Source organism: Carettochelys insculpta, chromosome 1 (assembly GCF_033958435.1).
Source record: "Carettochelys insculpta isolate YL-2023 chromosome 1, ASM3395843v1, whole genome shotgun sequence".
NCBI lineage: Eukaryota > Metazoa > Chordata > Testudines > Carettochelyidae > Carettochelys > Carettochelys insculpta.
This window is the reverse complement of record NC_134137.1, coordinates 54152577-54173644: the sequence shown is the minus strand read 5'-3', so window position 1 is coordinate 54173644 and position 21068 is coordinate 54152577. Positions and strand designations below refer to the sequence as shown.

General features: G+C 43.5%; 1 protein-coding gene across 5 annotated transcripts in view; it reads left to right on the top strand.

Moving 5' to 3' along the window:
• The window catches only part of STARD13 (StAR related lipid transfer domain containing 13), a 506601-nt gene that overhangs the window by 147031 nt on the left and 338502 nt on the right, over nucleotides 1–21068 (top strand). For all 5 annotated transcript variants that reach the window (XM_074986427.1, XM_074986387.1, XM_074986418.1 and 2 more), the window contains exon 2: nucleotides 114–1029. In XM_074986427.1, coding sequence (XP_074842528.1) covers nucleotides 268–1029 — 762 coding nt within the window. In that variant the 5' untranslated portion in view covers nucleotides 114–267. The remainder of the gene's footprint in view (nucleotides 1–113; nucleotides 1030–21068) is intronic.

Below are 21068 nucleotides of genomic sequence, written 5' to 3'. Positions count from 1 at the left end.
CATGGGTTAACCTGTCCCTAGATTTTATATAGAATTTTTAGTATTCAGCTTGCATCCACTGTTGTAAAACGCAAGTGTGGTAGCATCAATAAAACCCATCTTTTGTATTTTAGAAACAGAGAAGATCTGGATCATTTGCCTCAATCTCCAAGCATTAATAGTAGTGCTCTGACCATGGTCTTGTAGGAATAATACAAGGACATTTTCTAACTCAGCATGGAGAACAGTCGCTTTCATGACATACAGCAATGAAGTAGAGTTTGATGGATGAAATCTGCTGAAATGGAAACTAAGGTCTTGGAAGAAGAGCAAGTGTCACCTTATTCTATATATGGTTCATGTCTGCAGACTTCAGAGGAGTCAAAAACAGAGAACTATGAAACAAAGGTAGAAGAATATGATTGTCAGCTTGAGTTCCACAATGTTGTGCTCAAATCTGAATTGAGCTCGTCATCTATGTCAGAGTCAGTAAGGTACACTGAGACATGCCAGGAACCAAGCAGGGTTATACGCTGTGTTACTGCTGCTGCTGATACTAAGGAAAAATATCTTTGTGGAGAATTAATGTATTCGTCAGGGCACAAACCTAAGCACAGTCCTACACACCTGCCCTCACATGATCAATTTACCTCACCGCTCCTTCCAAGAGAAAGCTCAGCTCAGAAACCAGAGCGGGTTCAAGATATCAGAGTAATAACACACAAACCAAGTGTGATTGCTTTTTCTGATCATCAATTTTTATCACATAGCACTAACTATAAACTCCATATTCATGAGGTTGCAAAAACAGAGGCTTCTTCATCTGGAGAGGAGGAAGAAGATGAGGATAAGAATGACATTTTTACAGAACGGCCACTGTGTGGGCCATTTGGGGGCAATGGTCTTTATAAAAGCACTATTCTCCTCGAGAAACAAGGCAAATGTGTGCATAGCAGAAGTTCATATGTCAGTCATTTAGATGTCTTCAGTGATCACACTGGAAAGAAATTGAATGGCTATGAAAAGGAAGAAAAGCAAATGGAGTTGGTGGTAAGATAAATTAATTTCTTGTTCCAACCAAGCAACATGTACTTTAGCATCATTACTTTAGAGTGGTTAATGGGGGAATTGGTTATTTAATTACATATTTGCTAATGGATTACATTGCTCTCATTGGTGCAGAGTCAATCAAAACCCCATATTTTAATTGGAAAATGATACATATGTTACCCATGTTAGATATAGCACTTTCCCTTCATAATTTTTTTTTCTAAATAACATAACGTAAATGGCATAAAGACAGTGTAAAAGACCACAAAGTTTTTGAGCCAACCAATTCTATTTCTTCAAACTTCCTTCTAGCATTCCTATTAATCTGAGCCTTAAACTTGTGTAATTTTTCTTGTTGCCTTCTAAAGCAGGCAATTTGGCTTTCTCATTTTCCCCTGATCTGGTCAGGATATACTCTGCACCAACTCCATACTCTGGTGCTAAATATATCCAGTGGAAACCAGTCCCAAATATTGCAGCTCTATGGAGCAGATCTGAGTTTGCCTTGTAATGAGGGAGTATATGGTAACTTTCATTTTCCTGATTTTTTAAAAGGATGTAATAGTAATGGCTCTATGGAAGATGCTTTCTACTCCCCATGCTACTGTTTGTTGTGTGTAGTTAATATCTTATGTTCTCTTACTCCCCTTTGCTGGCCAGTGATATATTAAAATTAAAACTATCTTCTGTCTACTGATCTATTGTGCAATGAGGTTTCTCTATATTTTTAAAAACCCTAGCCAGGTTTAGGACAACTCCAAAATCTATAGTAATAAGAGCTGCCAAAGTATATTCTTTCCAGTAAAAATCAAGTAATTACCCATCTTCTCTGGAATTGCTGAAGTATACAAGAATTTCACAGACGCTTTCCAAGTGAACTCTCACTAGTCTGAAGAATTAGCAAACAAGCAAGGTCAATTGTTCTGCATTTGTTAACAGACCTGGCATGTGGATCCAAAACCACTGCACTATGGGGAAATTCATATTTGAATCAGAAATCCCAACACTCCTGAACTTTGTGCCACATGTTAGTCTTACATACCTGTTCAACCATACTGTTACATCTCACCCCCTTCTGGGCTTTTGGTTTTCTGCTTGGTGCCTTTGAAATTATGAACACCACCAGTGCAATATAGTATATCACCAGGCAAGGTGCAGAAGGAAAGAAGGAAAAAGCCAGGGGTTGTTGTCACTGGCTACAGTTACACTGACTCAAACTGCCAGCAGCAGTATGCCAATGGATGGTCTTGAAAATGCAAATGGATGCTCATTTGCATATTTGCTCACCAGCAGAACCTGCTGCTGGCAGAAGAAAAGCAGTGTAAATGTGGTTCTGCTGATGACACCCCTTCTTCATTGGCAGCCTCTTATGCATGATTTTTAATAGGAGAAAAAGGCTGCTGACAAAGGTGGGGTTTTGCCCGCAGAACCACGGTTACACTGCTTTTTTTGTGCTGGCAGCGGCCTCTGCCAGGAAGCAAATATGCAAATGAGCATGTATTTGCGTGTTTGAGACCACCTATTTGCATATTGCTGCTGGCAGTTCGGGTCAGTGTAACTGTAGCCATTTAGTTTACTTTATTCCCGTGCCATTAAACAACAAGGATGCTGTTCGTAGTACAAAATATCGGATTGTACATTTTCAGATGATCTGGTAGAATAATCCCGTAAATCTCTGAACTATGTCTAAACATTTAAAAAATTGTACAGATTTAATGATGCAGGGCTTGTTTCTGACTCTTGCTCCATTTAAATAAGCAGAAATCACCTTAAGAAAGACTCTAGTACTTTTCTTTGCAGAATTTTAGCAATGGTGACACATTATATTCATACTGAATGCTTTCCTCATGATTCCAGGTTAGCCCCAGTCAAATGTGTTATTATCTAGTTATTTTGGGGTAAGCCTATGGAGTGATGTCTTTCTAATGGAAAAAAAATTAACAAAGTGAAGAAGGTGTACAACCACTGTCAAGCACTCTCAACAGGCGTAATTACTACTCACCCTGAAACTGAAAACTAATGTAACCAACAAATCGGCTTTACTATATAGATACAAGGCTGCCAAACGTCATAGTGTAACTAATATCCTGCCTAACCTCATACTACTGAAGTTGCGTATGAAACAGTGAGTGGTCTCTCTCCTACAGGCCTTCCCTAAGTAATATTTACTTGGGATTGAACTACTCAGTATTAGATGTCAGCACTTCGCCGGGATAAGACACAATTTATTTGCTAGGAGAAAAAAGTAAACTATAGGCTCTTAATATTTGAAGATTTGCTGTTTGTTTCTCATCACGATATCAAAATACTGAGTGCAGCTGTGCTTTCTTTGCTGTAGGTTCCGTTGTACAGTCCTGGTAAACCTCTGGTGGTAACTCCTCATAAGCATACTAAGGACCAGACTCAGTTGCCTTATTCATACTGGCTGTGTCTACACTAGCCCAAAACTTTGAAATGGCCATGCAAATGGCCATTTCGAAGTTTACTAATGAAGCGCTGAAATACATATTCAGCGCCTCATTAGCATGCGGGCGGCCGCGGCACTTCAAAATTGACGTGGCTCGCTGCCGTGCGGCTCATCCAGACAGGGCTCCTTTTCAAAAGGACCCCGGCTACTTCGAAGTCCCCTTATTCCTATGAGCAGATGGGAATAAGGGGACTTCGAAGTAGCCGGGGTCCTTTCGAGAAGGAGCCCTATCTGGATGCGCCGCGCGGCGGCGAGCCGTGTCAATTCTGAAGTGCCGCGGCCGCCCGCATGCTAATGAGGCACTGAATATGTATTTCAGCACTTCATTAGTAAACTTCGAAATGGCCATTTGCACGGCCATTTCAAAGTTTTTGGCTAGTGTAGACATAGCCAGTGAGTAAAGAAGACTCTGGCCTTATTTAGTTGCTGCAGGTACCTGAGGGTGATGACTGTTGAGTTTTTAGCTATATGCAGTGTATATTATTTTTAAAATTAAACCATATACCTCTTGGCACCTGGCAACCATCACCTCAAATTGTTTTAGTCTAAAAAATGTTAAGCAGAGCAGAGGAAATCACTGCAAATACACCAGTTGCTAAAACTCATACGCTGTCTATAATGTCTTTTATAAATGAAGCAAATACAAAAAAAAATGGCCCTGTATAGACTGAAAAGAAAGATTTCCCTTTCTTCCTCTCCTGTTCCTCTCTCAAAAGGTAAACAGAATCCCTAAAACCCAAACGTCGTGGTTCCACAGCGAGCCACACCTCCATTCCCTTCGTGGTCTCTCTGCCTATACCTCCTCTGGTATCACGCCTTGTGTCTTCATCTATCCTGAGAGGGGAGGCAGCACTTCTCCCAGTCTTAGATCAAGCTTTGTGTCTCAAGCTTATTTATCCAGCAACAGATCCAACGGAGTTCAGCACCTGTGGTTCTTTTCTTTGGGAGCATGTGACCAGTGATGTTAACAGTGACCATGCAGCTTTCCTAAAGTCAAAGTACTGTTTATTTTAAGAGTAGGAACAAAGGATTTTAAAAGTCTTATCTTACCCTAGAGGTATCATTCCCTGATGGTAATCTAGACAGGCCGAACTTCTTCAGATACCAGTAACTCTCTTCTTTGGCTGGCCATGGCAACTCCCCCGGCTCCCTTCTCTTGAAAGAGTGTGTGTGAGAGAAACCCTTTTAAATTGCTGCAGAGCTTTCGATGTTTTGGTCTCTGCGCTTTGTCCAGCCCAGGCACAGTCTGTTAACAAACCTCTTAAACATTTGTCGAGAAATGGCTTATCCTGAATCATTCTTCCTCCTGTCCTGCTTGTTTATCCTTACAGCTCCTTATTAAACTAAGCCAATATAGCTATACAGTAGACAGCCTAATAACCAGGGCAATGTGTAGTATTCATACAATATTACTGAGCTGCTCTACTTCTGTCCACCATACACATAGCTGCTGCCCTAAGTCTGTATCAAACACTGTCCATGTTATAACTGTATTCAGTTGGACTACAAAGCCGCCTTTACCAAATAGTTATGGTAAGAGTCTATCTATTGTCGTAACAATTTGGGTTATTTCGGTAGCATTTCACAGTCATGAAACGATATCAAGACATTTGAGGGGTATAAAGTGAACTGAGTGTTTACAGCCTTTCTCGGGGTAAGATTTAAAGGTGTTGGCTCTCATTACAGTTACTGCATAGAAACCCTGCCTGTGGACTTCGCTTCCATAGGAAGGCAGCATAGTCTAGTGAACTGGGCAACCATTTGGAGATTCCAGGCTCTATTCCCAGATTTGCAACTGATTTTTTCTGGGGCTTTGGCAAGTCTCTTCTTCTAGTACTATTGTGGACTTGCTGCAAAAGTGTGTGTGACAGAGTAGTCTCATTTAGGGTTGGTTCTGCCATCCTCACGCTGAGTGGTGTGTCATATCAAGAGTCCCACTAGTCACAGTGAGCTAGCTCATACCCATGCAGTTGTGCCCTATGTAGGTCTCAGATACTCCTGCTGCTCTACTTCTGGGGAGAGTAGTAATTGTTACTGGCCTATGCCAGAAGCAAATTGCTCCTCCCCTTGTGCCACCTCACATGTGCTGGTGGAAGCATTGAGGGTCTGGAACCAAAATGCTCCGTAACTGCTAACCTCTGTGTGGATGGACTAAAGGGGAGACCACGCAGAAACTGGAGGGAGACCTGACCTTAATTCTCCTTATGGCCCTGTCTGGAAATGTAGGCTGCGCTGCAATCCAGAACAATTGGATTACTTTCACAGAGCCAGATTACTGTACTCTTATTTACAAGAGTTCTTGCTCTGTTAGTTACTACGCTCAGGCAGTAAGGTATTACTTCATTTAAATAAGGAATCTGGCCCAGCATACGGGACTCAGGGGCTACGTCTACACGTGCCCCAAACTTCAAAATGGCCATGCAAATGGCCATTTCGAAGTTTACTAATGAAGCGCTGAAATGCATATTCAGCGCTTCATCAGCATGCGGGCGGCAGCAGCGGTTCGAAATTGATGCGCCTTGCCGCCGCGCCGCGCGTCCAGACAGGGCTCCTTTTCGAAAGGGCCCCGCCTACTTCGAAGTCCCCTTATTCCCATGAGCTCACGGGAATAAGGGGACTTCGAAGAAGGTGGCGTGCTTTCGAAAAGGAGCCCCGTCTGGACGCGCCGTGCGGCGGCAAGGCGCGTCAATTTCGAACCGCTGCTGCCGCCCGCATGCTGATGAAGCGCTGAATATGCATTTCAGCGCTTCGTTAGTAAACTTCGAAATGGCCATTTGCATGGCCATTTCAAAGTTTGGGGCACGTGTAGACACAGCCAGGGTGAGTGAAGCAGCCAAAATAGGGCCTTAAAAAGTAAAGAACAAGCCTGAATGACAAGGAAGGGCCTAACTCTGAATTAGGAGATAACTTCAACAGAACATCAGAGTTATGAACACCAGAATTACAAACTGACTAGTCAACACACACACACACACACACACACACGCTGCACTTGGAGCCAGACATCTGCAATCAGGCAGCAGCAGAGATGACAGAAACAAACAAATACAATACCGTGCTTTAACATAAACTCCTGAGAACAAAAGGAAAGTTTTTTAAAAGAGTAACAGAGAGGAAGCATGCTAGTCTATACACTATCAAAACAAAAAGCAGTCAAGTAGCACTTTAAAGAATAGCAAAATAGTTTATTAGGTGAGCTTTCGTGGGACAGACCCACTTCTTCAGACCATAGCCAGACCAGAACAGACTCGACATTTAAGGCACAGAGAACCAAAAACAGGAAGCAAGGAGGACAAATCAGAAAAAGATAATCAAGGTGAGCAAATCAGAGAATGGAGGGGTGGGGGGAAAGGTCAAGAATTAGATTGAGCCAAGTATGCAGATGAGCCCCTATAGTGACTCAGAAAGTTCCCATCACGATTTAAACCATGTGTTAATGTGCCGAATTTGAATATAAAAGCCAGCTCAGCTGTTTCCCTTTCCAGAACTGTGCAATAATTCCTTTTCAGTAACACACATACCTTTAGGTCATTGACAGAATGCCCCATTCCATTAAAATGTTGACTAACTGGTTTGTGGATCTGGAGTGTTTTGATGTCTGTTTTGTGCCCGTTGCCCTTTGTCTAAGGGAGTTAGAAGTCTGTCCAATATACAAAGCATCTGGGCATTGTTGGCACATGATGGCATATATGATGTTAGTAGAGGAGCATGAAAAAGTGCCTGTGATTCTGTGAGTAAGAGATTTGTCCTAGTAAGGAAACTTTCGGTGCTTGTTTTATTTAAGTTTAGCTGGCTAAAAGCAGCACAGTAATGTTTCAAAACTGTATTAAGTCAATGCTGTTGTAAAATTTTCAAAGAACAACCATAACGTTTTGTTCAGAGTTATGAACAACCGCCATTCCACTGTTTGAAATTTTGAGGTTCTACTAAAAACAGTGGGGCCAACAGCCACGCTGGACTCCTGGGCCAGGTGAGAGGGTCCTGCATACCTGAAGGGGTGGGGCTGAGGGCAGCCAGTCCTCAGCACTGCCCAGAACTTGGCACCTCCCCCAAAACAGGACTGCCTGAAATGAGTCATGAAGCACTCTGGCAGTGATAGAAAGGGCCAGGGACTACAGGAACCACTGCTGCTACAATAGCAGCAGCACCCTGGAATTCCGGACATGTTGTATCCCAAGACATTAGGAAGACAAATCAGACAACTCTTTCAGAACCCCTGGAGAGGAACTGTAAAAGAACAGACTTTGGCCATCCACATGCTACAGTTGACTAAATATCTTATGGGTTAGATTCTGCTACCCTTATGCTTTGTAGTGCCTTGCTCTACAAGCAGAAAATGGGCTAAGATACTACTCAGTAAGAGTAAAGATAATCATATATGTTCCTGGGTAGTCCACCTTTAGCAAAGCACTTAAGCATCTTTCAGTTCTTTTCTGAAACAGGACCTGCAACAGCACTACAGCCATGTCTACGCTAGAGGGTTTTGTTTGCAAAATGGCTGTTTTGCCAACAAAACCCACAGAATGTCCAGATTCCCAAGGCGTTCTGTCGACGGTTAGTTGACAGAATGCAGCACTTCTTTCGACAGCTGAACCTCACTCCCCATGAGGAACAACGTCTCTGTCAACAGAGATCTGTTGACAGAAACCCAGTCTGGATGTTCTGGGGCCCTCTGTCAATAGACAGGGCTTCCAGGACACTGGGAAGCCCTATCTGCGGTGCTTCCAGTTGGCCATTTTGGTCATAAAGTGACTGGGCAGTCTGGCTGCTCTCTATCGACAGAGCAGATCACACAGTGTGGCCATGATCTGTCAACAGAAGTTTTGTCAGAAGACATCTTGTGACAAAAATCTTCTGTCAAGAAATCCCTGTAATCTACACATAGCCTATGAGCAGTGTTCCCTGAAAGCTGACCACTTGGATGGTCACCCAGAAGAGATTCATGTGCCACCCAGCTGATTAGCAGAGCACCCACAACCACCTACACACAACAGCATATATTTCTATTGGTGGTACACATCTGCACGTGCCTTAGTACACATAACAAAATTTATTCTGCCCATGGATGGAAACAATTAAAGAGAACACTGACTATGAGTACCACTCATCTGACAAGTCAGTGTAATATTTTTTATTTTAGATAATCTCTCCGCAGTTTCTTAGTTGAAGTTGGTGCTTTTTGTGCTGCTGGCTTTTCAGGAAAACATGAGTCACCTGAGTCTACAAATCACTATCATTTTGCAAGTATCAGTATTAATTTATCTAAATGGTGAAATTTTTAACAAAATTAAAATACCAATGAAATGTAGAAAAGAAAACCAAGAAAGTGTAACACACAGTAACAGAAAAATACACCTATAGGTTTTCAAACTGCTCAAGAAGACTGAAATGTAAAAAAAGTTATTTTTCAACTTGGTGCTGCAATTAAGCAGTAAGGGATGACAGGAGGTGGGATCTTGCTGAGTTATGTGGCACAATATGTAGCCCCCAGGCTGGGGAATTATCTACTATATATTTTAGAGAATTTGTGTCTTGTTTGCCTGTTTGACCAAGAACTCCTCCTAAACAGTGAGGCTGTTTCTACGCAGGCCACTTCCTTTGGAAGTGGCATGCTAATACACGGAGCGAAAGATGCTAATGAGGCACGGATGCAAATTCCCTGCACCTCATTAGCATAAAGTCACGTGATTTGGAGTCTGGAAGACCATTCTTCCGGACTCCAAAATGCCATGTAGAAGTGCAGCAAATTTTTGGGAAGAAGGGGTCTCCAGAAGGAGGACTTCTTTCCGGAAGTCCCCCCAGGGCCGCACTTCTACATGGCATTTTGGAGTCTGGAAGAACAGTCTTCTGGACTCCAAATCATGTGACATTATGCTAATGAGGCATGGGGAATTTGCATCTGTGCCTCATTAGCATCTTCCGCTCCGTGTATTAGCATGCCACTTTCGGAAGTGGCCTGTGTAGAAACGGCCTAAGAGCTAGGACCACCAAATTTGGAATGCAGCTTCCTCTTATAAGATAAAGTAATGTAAGGGTTCGGTTGTGTCAGGAAATTGGGATGTGCCTAAAATGGGATTGCATCTTATAAAACCAAACAGAAAAGAGTCAGAATCACAAAATGAAAAACAGTCCTCAAAACTGGCATAGTTCAGTGAATGTTAAAAGAGACAACCAAGATGAGCAGAAAAATAGGATGAACCTGGAACAGGATTGTTTATCAGAAAATCTTACAGCAAGAGGTAAAATGGAGAAATTTGTAGTAGTCTTCTGCTTTAGCACAGCTAAGGTTTGAAAACTAGAAGAAAGTATTATTGGAAACCAAATTGACTGTAGTCCTTTTTTGTTAAAAGATAGCAAATGATAAGAGTTTATAAGGATGAAGAAAAAAATGTGATGGAATTCCCATTTTAAAAAATTACTAAAATAATTGAATGAAAAAATTTTAACAATCCCTTTTTTAAAAGAAATCCAAAATAAAAATTAACTTAATAAAAACAACACTGCAGTTTTTTAAAAATAATTTAAATAAAACATGTACATTTTCTTCTTATTTAAAAAAATGAGTTAAAGACCAAAGCAATGCTGGGTAAATCTCCTAGTGTGTAATAATCCTGTCTTCAGAACCCTCGTGAATGTTGATTTTCAGAAATGTGGGTGGGGGGAGGCACAGAGCCCCAGGAAGCACCAGCGGGGGTGCCCCCTGCCCTGGAGTCCTGGGAAGCTGCAGCCACTGGCACTCTGGCCCTGGAGCCCCAAGGAAGCCGTGGCAACCACCAGCACTCCCAGCCCCAGGGACCCACGCCAGCCACCTGTGTACCCAGCCTCAGAGCCTGCGGGTGCCCACGGCAGCTGCTGGCACTCCCAGCCCCAGAGCCCCAAGGAAGTGAGGCCACTCACGAATGATTGAATTTGCAAATGTGGCACTCGCGAGTGTCAAGACCTTACTTTATTTCAGAATCGCATTGCTGCAGTTTTTGATAATCCAGTTTATAAACGCGGCGTTGTCTTCTGAAAGCTCTACATTTCATACATGCAGTGAACCTATAGGAACATAGACGAGCAGTACCACTGTAGGCAAATGATGGCATTCCTGTATTTATAGAAGACATTCAGACAGGGACATACTTATCAGCACATATGGCTCCTTTTCATCTCAAGAGATGGTTTTAGCCTCATTGGTGAGGATGTATTGGCAGTGTTTGAGTCCGCAGCTTCTCTTGTGGCTAATCTGTCAAATATTGGATTTGCATGGTCAATTGCAATACCTGCATATCAGTCTATTTCTGAATTCTTGAGTCTGAGACTTTTTCCTTCTAAGGCAAAGTTCTTTTCTGTGGATTGCACATATCCTATTGAAGGATGATGTGCCCTGTTGTAGCAATCGTTGCCAGGTATTTTGATCTGATGATGTATATTCCCATGAATTTTGATCAATGTTGAATTTTTTCATGGCGTCTTTGCATGTATCCTTGAATCTTAGCTTTGGTCTTCCTCTTGGTCTCAACCCACGTGACAATTCACTGAAGAGGATTTCTTTGGGAAGCTGTTCAGTTTTTAATCCTGGTTCGGTAGGTGGTCCATGCCTCAGAACCACGTAGCAGGATACTCAATACACATACCTGGTAGATTAGTATCTTTGTTTTCCCTGTCAGTTTAGGATTGGTCCATGCTCGTTTCATAAGTCTGTCAAAAATAGTAGCTGCCTTCCAGATTCTGATGTTCAATTCTTCGTCCATGGATAGGTTTGTGGTGACAGTAGATCCAAGGTAACAGAATTGTTGAACCACGTCTAATGGGCTGTTATCCAGAATGACATTGGGTCACTGAGGTATACCTTGAATGAATACAACAGTTTTCTTCATTCTTATATCAAGGGAAAACAACTTGCAGACCCTGGATAGAGAATCCATCAGTGACTGTAGCCTGTCTTCATTATGAGCGACAAGAGCTGCATCATGTGACTTATCAGCACTATGACACGTGGAATTAGTGGTAAAACAGATCTAGCAATAAAGGGCGTCCCTTAAAAATGTTTGATGAAAATAATTGTAAACTATGCAGTGGAAAACATTTTCAAGTAATTCATTTATCACTACAGCAGAATAAAGTACAGTTGAGCTGTTTGCCAAATATTTAAACTTAAGTGAACAATGCCAGTAGGATCAAATTTTTGATTGCAAGCCTCTGTTTGACCTTAAGCTAATGTCTGGATCAGTGGCCAAGACTCAACTAAAAAATAAAATCCTTCTCAAACCATGACTTTGTGTTAGACTAAGTAAATCACATTCAATATAGCATAGAAAGAGGGTATGTGTGTGAGAGAGAATTACAGCTCCAAAATATACCAGAAACATGTAAAAGGTAAACCTCCAAAGTACAGAATGTGTAGATTCCTCTAGAGGGGTCCCAGGAAAACCAGAGCAGTGAACATGTGTAGGAAGGAGTGAAAACCAATTATATCATATATAGAGTTCTACTAATCCCAAGAAATAAGCCATGTAGCCAAGTTAACATATAACTCAGATCTTACCTAATCACATGCTGCTGCCAGTTCTATAGTAACTAAAATATAAAGGTTTATTAATAAGAGACTTAAAAATGGTTAATAGATTATATACATATACTATTTGTAAAGTTCTTTCAGGTTTGTAGCAGTGACAATATAGACTGCTGGTTTGTTAGATCTCTCTGATAACTTCTAAATGGTTGGAAGGTCCTCAGTCCATAATTCAATACTCTCCTTTTAGTTGTAAATCCATAATCCTGAGAATGGGGGGGAAGGCAAACTGGAGTCATCTTAGGGGTCTTTTATATCTTTTGCCATGTGCCTGAAAATTTTTCTTCTTCAAACAAAGATCATAGCCTACTTGTGGGAAGTTAGTGGCACAAGATGAAGTCACATGAACATATATGTTAGCCTTGGACAGTGAAGTGTTTTCAGGAAGAGACATCTGGGCAGGGTGAATTTCTTCTGTGGCCCCTTAAGAGAGCAAAGTGTTTTTCATGGGCCATCAATACAAAGCCCTCTAGCCTAGAGAAAACATATCACCATCAGTTCCTTTCTTGCTGATGGTTCCACCTACATGTAAGGAATGTGCCAGCAAGAACACAATGCTGCTGAAGGCTGGGAGGAATGTGTGCACATGTGGTCCCTTGCAAACAAAGCCTGATGGGTAGCAAGGACGCAATGAGGTTTTGTCTATTGTAAACACATTAGTGTAAAATCACAGTTTATGCTTACACTCAGTATAAGAATTGTGAAATCTCACCAATGCTCCAAGTCATTTTGAGGGACAGGGCAGGTCATCATAACTGCATAAGACATGGATTACACGAGGCTCCCCTGGTTTAAAGCATTATAAAGTAGAAGGGGAGGGATATGGGATGAGTTAGCTAGTTGAGTGTCTTGGCCCTGCCTGGTTTGATTAGTCCTCCCACCTGTTTAAAAGATAGAGCTAGGTATTAGTGTTTGTATTTTGTATGAGACTCTACTCTGGTAGATGCTCACAGGGTTTTGCCTCAGGCCAAACACACAGCAGCAGGCAGATGACCAGATGGTGAGACTGGTAGCTGGCCAGTAGAAGGAGTGGCAGATGGATGGCGTGACGAGCGGTTGGCCGGTAGGAGAAGCAGTGGGTGGGTGGATGGACAGCGTGACCAGTGGACAGCCAGTAGGAGCAGCCACGGATGGACGGTGTAACCGGCAGACGGATGGTAGGGGGAGCAGCAGATGGATGGATGGCGCAACCGGTGGATGGCCAGTAGGAGCAAGCAGAATGCCGGACCAGCACAAAGGTGGCATTGTCTCAGGTTCCATGAAGGAATGCATCAGTTGACAGATGGACGGTGCGACCAGTTGATGGCCGGTAGGAGGAGCAGCGGGGGGACTTAGGGACCTGCCTGTCCACAAGATTAAACCTGAGGGTGGGTCAGAGCCAATGACGACAGTACATAGAAATCTCCTATTGCCCATGGGAGAATTGGTGGGTGCCCTTCCTGAGATGGACTATGACACAAGACCAGGGTGAAAAGAAAGTTCAGGGCCACATCCACTACCCAACACAGGCAGTGGGCACTGTGGAGCTAATCTACCCTTACCCAGCACCTTTGAGAGTGACTCTGAAGAGGATGAGGCCCCTATGGAGCACCTTAGAATGGGAATGAGACCCCAGATCCTATCAAGAGAATATGGGGAAAGTTCAACATCTTCAGCACTAAACCCCAAGGCAGAAGAGTTTAGACCTGTAGCTGGAAACCCTCCTCCCACAACAAGACTAGCTTGGGATGATGAAATTGTCCTACTTACAGACAGTCTGGAGGAGAACGAAGCATGTGTAGATACACCTCAGTTAGCAGATGGAGATGTTTTTGCCCAGGACATCCCTGTGTATGAGCAAGAGATACAAGGGCCTATGCCAGTATAAAGGGAATCTGCGGGAGGACCCCTCTTGCTCCTGTTGTCAGAGGAGGCTCCCACAGCCCCTGTTATGTCCATGCTCAATAAGCGAGATAGAATTATAAAACCCGTAAATAGACTAACTTACGAGGCACCAGGAGTGGTTGGGGAGGATGTAATAAACCTGGCGCACAGACTTGTGGAAGCCATAGTGGGTTTTCTCAGACCCATAAAAGGGAATTCACATGGCTGTGGGGAAGATGTAAGGAATGTGCGAGCAGGAACTCAGTGCTGCTGAAGACTGGGAGGAATGTGTCTCCCAGAGATCATTTGCATGAAAATGCAAAGGTGTGCATGTGTGATACCTTGCAAACAAAGCTTGATGGGTAGCAAGGAAGCAATGAGGTTTTGTCTATTGTAACCACGTTGTTGTAAAATCACAATTTATGCTAATGCTCAGCATAAGAATTGTGAAATCTCACCAATGCTCCAAGTTGTTGTGGGGGACAGGGCAGGTCATCATAACTGCATAAGACATGGATTACACAAGGCTCCCCTGGTTTAAAGCATTGTAAAGTAGAAAGAGAGAGATATAGGGGGAGCTAGCTAGCTAAGGGTCCGGGTCCGGGTCCGGGTCCGGGTCCGGGTCCGGGTCCGGGTCCGGGTCCTGCCTAAGCCTTAGCCATATAGCTATAAGCCTGGTTTGACTAGCTCTCCTACCTGTTAAAAAATAAAGTTGGATACTAGTGTTTGTATTTTGTGAGACTCTACTTTGATAGATGCTGTGAGCTGAAATCACAGGGTTTTGCCTCAGGCCAAACCCACAGCAGTAGGCAGATGGATAGCATGACTAGGGGACAGCCTGTAGGGGGAGCAGTAGATGGACAGATGGCATGGACGGCTAGTAGGAGCAGCAGCAGACAGACAGATGGTGTGACCAATGGATGGACGGTAGAAGCAAACAGAACACTGGACCAGCACAAAGGTGGCATTGTCTCATGCATCAGCATGAGGTGTCAGTGCCTATACAGACTGGACCAAGTTGTAAGTGGGGCATTGTCTCAGGTTCCATGAGGGAATGCATCAGTGGACAGATGGATGGTGCGACCGGTTGACGGCTGGTAGGAGCAGTGGTGGACGGACAGCATGACCAGCGGCTGGCCAGTAGGAGCAAGCAGAACGCTGGGCCAGTGCAAAGGTGGCATTGTCTCAGTTTCCATGAGGGAATGCATCAGTGTGGGGTGTCAGTGCCCACATGGACTGGACCGAGTTGTAAGTGGGGCATTTGAATTGGGGGTGTGTGGAGAAAGTTGAGTGTGTGGATTGGCTGTTTACCGTATTGGACTGGTGAGCCTGAGAGGCCAAGGACATTGCTCAACGCATTTGAGCTGGGACAGTTATTTGAGGATTGGTTATGAACTCTGGGTGTGGTATTTTCCCAAGCTTATGTTAATCGACCTTTCTGCCTCTTTTATTAAAAGTTCTTTTCCACACTCAGACGGTGTGCTTGCGAGTGGGGAAGCATTGCCTCTCTGAGGCGCCCGGGGTGTGTGATGTTCCCAGGCTACTGGGTGGGGGTTTGAGCCTGTTCTGTGTGAGATGGATGAAAAGCAACTCCTAGATGTTGAACCCGGCCCTGGTTGCTATCACCTCCTTCCAGCAGAAGGGTTACATACGGGTATTGGAGTGGAGTCACTGAGCCTGCTCTACCAGCCCTGCCCGTCACCACTGCTTGTTGGGAAGCTGGTTCCCAGCCCCACTGCTGCTAGCCACAGTATGGCAGCCAGCCGCACAACTCTGCTGCTGCTGATGATGGCTGAGCAACTAACCCATGGCCCTGAGGCCCCTGCCACCAACCAGGCAGCCAGACTCGCAGCCACCCTGCCCCCACAGTAACCACAGTTACGTGTTTTCCTATGCCTGGCCCTCACAGCAGCCACAGTTCTGTATATTCTCCACATTCATATGCTAAGTAAACCAACTCCAACCACTGGTGGAACAAGCACCTGTTAACTGAGCATGCTGGTTATTTGAATCCTGAAAAACCTGGCTTGTACTGTACTGAGTATTTTTAAATGGTAATAAAAAGGCACATTGACTGTTGGTATGCTACCCCTATTTCTGGACTCAGAACAGTTGCCTCATACACTGTCCAAGTTAACAGCCTTACCCAGATTTCACCTGGTTTAAAACTCATACCTTTTGGATCAGGGCAAGGGGCATGCTCATCTGGACTATTCTGGGAACTTCCAGAAATGGCAGTAAAGGACAAAGGATAGAAAATTCTGTGTGGCAAGCACCTGCCTTTACCACATATTGGCCATGTCTACACTAGCCCCAAACTTCGAAATAGCCACGCAAATGGCCATTTCGAAGTTTGCTAATGAAGCACTGAAATGCATATTCAGCGCTTCATTAGCATGCGGGCAGCTGCGGCACTTCGAAATTGATGCACCTCGCCGCCGCGCGGCTCGTCCAGACGGGGCTCCTTTTCGAAAGGACCCCGCCTACTTCAAAGTCCCCTTATTCCCATGAGCTCATGAGAATAAGGGGATTTCGAAGTAGGCGGGGTCCTTTTGAAAATGAGCCCTGTCTGGACGAGCCGCGCGGCAGCGAGGCGCATCAATTTCGAAGTGCCGCGGCCGCCCACATGCTAATGAAGCGCTGAATATGCATTTCAGCACTTCCTTAGCAAACTTCAAAATGGCCATTTGCGTGGCCATTTCGAAGTTTGGGGCTAGTGTAGACGTAGCCATTCTCTCCCAAAATACACTTAAGCTATACGGGGCTAGGTTTTTAGGCTGTATTACCAGACCCCTCTTTGTTCATACTTATTGCAGCTCCTGGAATTCCCCTGCATTTAGTCTCCCAGCTAATATGCCAAGTATCTGATCTTGGCAGAGTATTTCTTTCAGTGCTGGAAAAGATGTAGGAGCCTATATTGTGTATTTCTGGAAAATTGTTATATAGCCTTAATCTAAATTCAGTAACTGGCTACCATGGAGACAGGGCTCTTTTATAAAGGTGTATAAATTTTCCATTTACATTCAAATAATATAAATGTCAAAGGTTTGCAAAGGGATTTACTACTATAGACTAAGGAGCCATTCTGCAAATGAAAGAAAGATTTGAATTAACTTTTACATTACTGACAAAGCAGCCACTAAAATGTACTAAATTGCACTGGTCTTTTAAAAAAGCTTTCATTCATTGCATTAAAACTAAAGGCAAATGCGCAGAACATGTATTGGGGAGAGGAAGCTTACAATGTTGTATACAGTGACAGTCTAAAATACAGCAAGCAAAACTGACATGTGCTGTTTGTCGACAATATACCACAGCATGAACAGAGGCCATAGTGAGTGAAACAGGAGTATCAGGGAGGCTTGGAAGCAGAGCAAATTTGTAGCTACTTCTCCTTTGACTGGGTAGGTCTACACAGCTAAATTATTTTGAAATAGCCTTGGTCAGTTTCCTGGCTCCGGACAATGGAGGGGAGCTGGGAACCAGGGGCAGCCTGGCTCCCCACTCCACTCCTTGAAGGAAGGACACTGACCAGGCCAGCTGCCCTGGTCAGTTTCCCAGCTCTGCAAGTGAAGGGGAGCTGGAAGCCAGGCTGCTGCCACTCCTGGGACCAGGAAACCGCTGCTGTCAGGGATGGCAGCCAAGAATCAGGAGTGGTCTCCCCACTCCTGTCAGAGGTGGCAAGAGTTGGGTTGCTGCCCCTGACAAGAGCGGTTTCCCCACTCCTGTCAGGAATAGCAGCCTGACTCTCGGCTGCTGACCCTGACAGGAGTGTTTTTCTGCTCCTATCAGGGCAGCAGTCATGTTAACCCGTGTATCTCGAGGGTTTGCTGTATTTCAAAACATGTATTTGAAATCTGGGCTGTGTAGACAGGGAATGGCGCTTATTTTGAAAAGAGCCACAGTGCGTCCAATGGCTCTATTTCGAAATAGGCTCTATTGTGTGCAGACACTCTATTTCAAAATAACTGAGTACTATTTCAAAATGCATTCTGCATGTATCTGTGCTATTTTTGAATAAGCTGTTCCGGAATACCTCTTCTGGAATAGCTTATTCAGGAAAAATGCTGCTGTGTAGACATAGCCTCTGACTTCTGAGATTTATTTACCTCAGGTTGTACTTACATCTGCAATAATACCTGAGCTTGTTAAAATATCAAAAATCACTGCAGAGATGCTAAATTGAAAAGTGAAAAGACTAACTCCTGAAACAGAAAAGCATTAAGCATAAACGCTGGGTCTACACGAGCCCCTTCCTTTCAAAAGGTGCATGTTAACGAGAGGATTCGAAAGATGCTGATGAGGCGCTGCAATTCGAACCCGCTCATTAACATGCCCCTTTCAAAAGGAAGGGGCTCGTGTAGACATAAGGAAAGAGTTACCCTGAGCAAAAGTGTGTAATTGTAAGACATTGACTATGTCTTCAGTGCTATGTAAAAGACAAAATGTAAGGGCCTAACTATGAAAGCCTGACTTTGGGAAAGTCTCTTGATTCAGTAATACCACCATCATTCAGGTAAAAAACAGAGAAGACAAAACAAACTGGGAAATACCTTGTATGCTGAACATAAAAGTATAAACTCTAAGGTTCATGGTTTCTTCTGAAGATAAGGGGAAAATGCTTTGTACGTGGGCTGAAAACTATTTAAAAAACAAATGTTTTCAGACAAGTCAAAGCATGCATTTCACATATGGGGAGGAGGAGAGGGACAATAGAACAGTTTTAACAAAACTGCTACTCTAATGCTCTATTATAGTTTGGACTCCACTGTTTTATTAACATTAATAAAAATAACATGGCAACTTCTATGGAAATGCTTTAATAAAAATCAGTTTCATATAATACTTGATATAAATATATACAAATTGTTATAAAGTTACATTAACTACATTCTTATGTACAATGATTTGCAATTTTGCACAAAATGTCCATAAAAGGATGAGCTTAAATCACATTAGATGGAATCTAGATGTCTGAGTTAGCAAAAAAGATGCTAGCGGTTCTGCTATTCCCAAACACTTTCCCACCTCATTATTCAAAAATTGTGCCTGGATGCCTACTTAGTCTTCGAAATAAAGGTTTGATTGTATGAGGAGCTGATGGTGCTCAATCCTTATCGACTCTAATGGGACCCCACAGGGGAACTCAGCAGCTGGCAGGATCACATCTAATACAGAATAAAACTAAGGTAGGATAAAATAAAGCTGAGTATCAGGGAAAAGCCTCTAAGGCTGGGTCTACATGGCACGGCTTTCCCAGCAGGTCCATGCTAATGAGCAGCCTCAAAATTGCAAATGGCTGCTCATTAGCATGGTCCCACAGCTCATTAACATAGCCAAATCAGAGCTCGGCAGAGGGGGCTGCTGGCAATAAAGAGGGGGTGTGGACGTGAATTTTTTCAGGCATAAAGGGCTGGTGACAGGGCCTTTTTGCCAGCAGCGGCACATCCACACAGCCTCTCTACTGCTAGCACCGCCCTCTGCTGAGACTGAGCTCTCTGCAGCTGTGCTAATGAGCCTTGGGACATGCAAATGAGCAGCCTTGAAATTGCAAATAGCTGCTCATTAGCATGTCCCAAGGCTCATTAGCATAGCTGCAGAGAGCTCAGTCTCAGCAGAGGGCGGTGCTAGCAGTAGAGAGGCTGTGTGGATGTGCCGCTGCTGGCAAAAAGTCCCTGTCACCAGCCCTTTATGCCTGAAAAAATTCACGTCCACGCCCCCTCTTTATTGCCAGCAGCCCCCTCTGCCGAGCTCTGATTTGGCTATGTTAATGAGCTGTGGGACCATGCTAATGAGCAGCTATTTGCAATTTCAAGGCTGCTCATTAGCATGGATCTGCCAGGAAAGCCATGCTGTGTAGACCTCACCAAACGGTTCAAACATGTAAGTTTGGCAACAGCCTCCTAAGCAGAACTGGGCAGAAAAAAGGTATTCTATTTTGCTGGGAATTTCACTGTTCTAAAATTTGTTTTCATTCCTATTTGGAATGACAACCAATGATTTTAACATTCTCAAATGGGGATGGGAAGTGTCCTTTCAAAATGCAAAGATGACATCAAGCTGGGAGGGGCTGCAAGAACTTTGAGAGTCAGGATTAGAATTCAAATTAGGGGGGTAATTTGGAGAATTGGTCTTAAATCAGCAAGGTCATGATGAAAGTTAATAAAGACAGGTGCAAAATACTTCCCTTAGGAAGGCTAAATCAGATGCACAACTACAAAATTGGGAATAACTGGTTAAACAGTAATCCTTCAAAAGGCTCAGGCAACGAATTATGGTGGATAACAAGTTGAACACAAATCAACAGCGTGATACAGTTTGAAAGAAGGTAAACGTTGTTCTGGGTTGTATTAACAGGAATGTCAATGTGTAAAACACGTAAGGTGAATGATCCATTCTACTCGGCTGGAGTACTGTGTCCAGTTCTGGTCACCGCACTTTAAGAAAGATGTGGACAAACTGGACAGAGTCCAAAGGAAACAAAAATGATTAAAGATTTAGAAAACCTGACCTATGAGGAAGAGCTTTAAAACTGGGCATGTCTTGAGAAAAGAATGTGGGGACGGAGTAAGTACCTGATAGTCCTTAAATATGTTAAAGAATGTTCCAAAGAGGGTGATGACCTGCTATTTTCTATGTCTACTGAACACAGGACAAGTATTGTTTGGGTCTACATTACCACTTTCAGCTCTAAAACTTCAGTGTTCAGGGGTGTGAAAACATGTGCCCCTGAGCAATAGACGTTTAGTGCTGAAAAGAGCCTATGTAGACAGCACTTTATTCATCACAGCACTTCATTAGTAATCTCCCATCAGCCTGATTACCGTGCCTCCTTCGACGTACGGGGCAAGTGTAGACATAGCCAAAGAGTTTTATTTCTATGAAAGCCTCTCAATGACAGATCATACCAAAGCATTCCTTTTGGCACCAATCATTGAACCTGTTGCTTTCTATTGGCTAGACTTGACTTTGCTCTTTCTCTAAGGACCAGGAATGTTCTGCTGAAAATCACTTGGGCTTCCACCACAAGCGTCTTGTCTAGCCAGGCAGTTATCCTGAATCCATTCCATTCTAGCTAGAAACATTTTTTTTCCAGGCTCTTTTTTTCACGCATTGGTGAAGAAAAGCAATTGCAAACTACAGAGTTAGAAC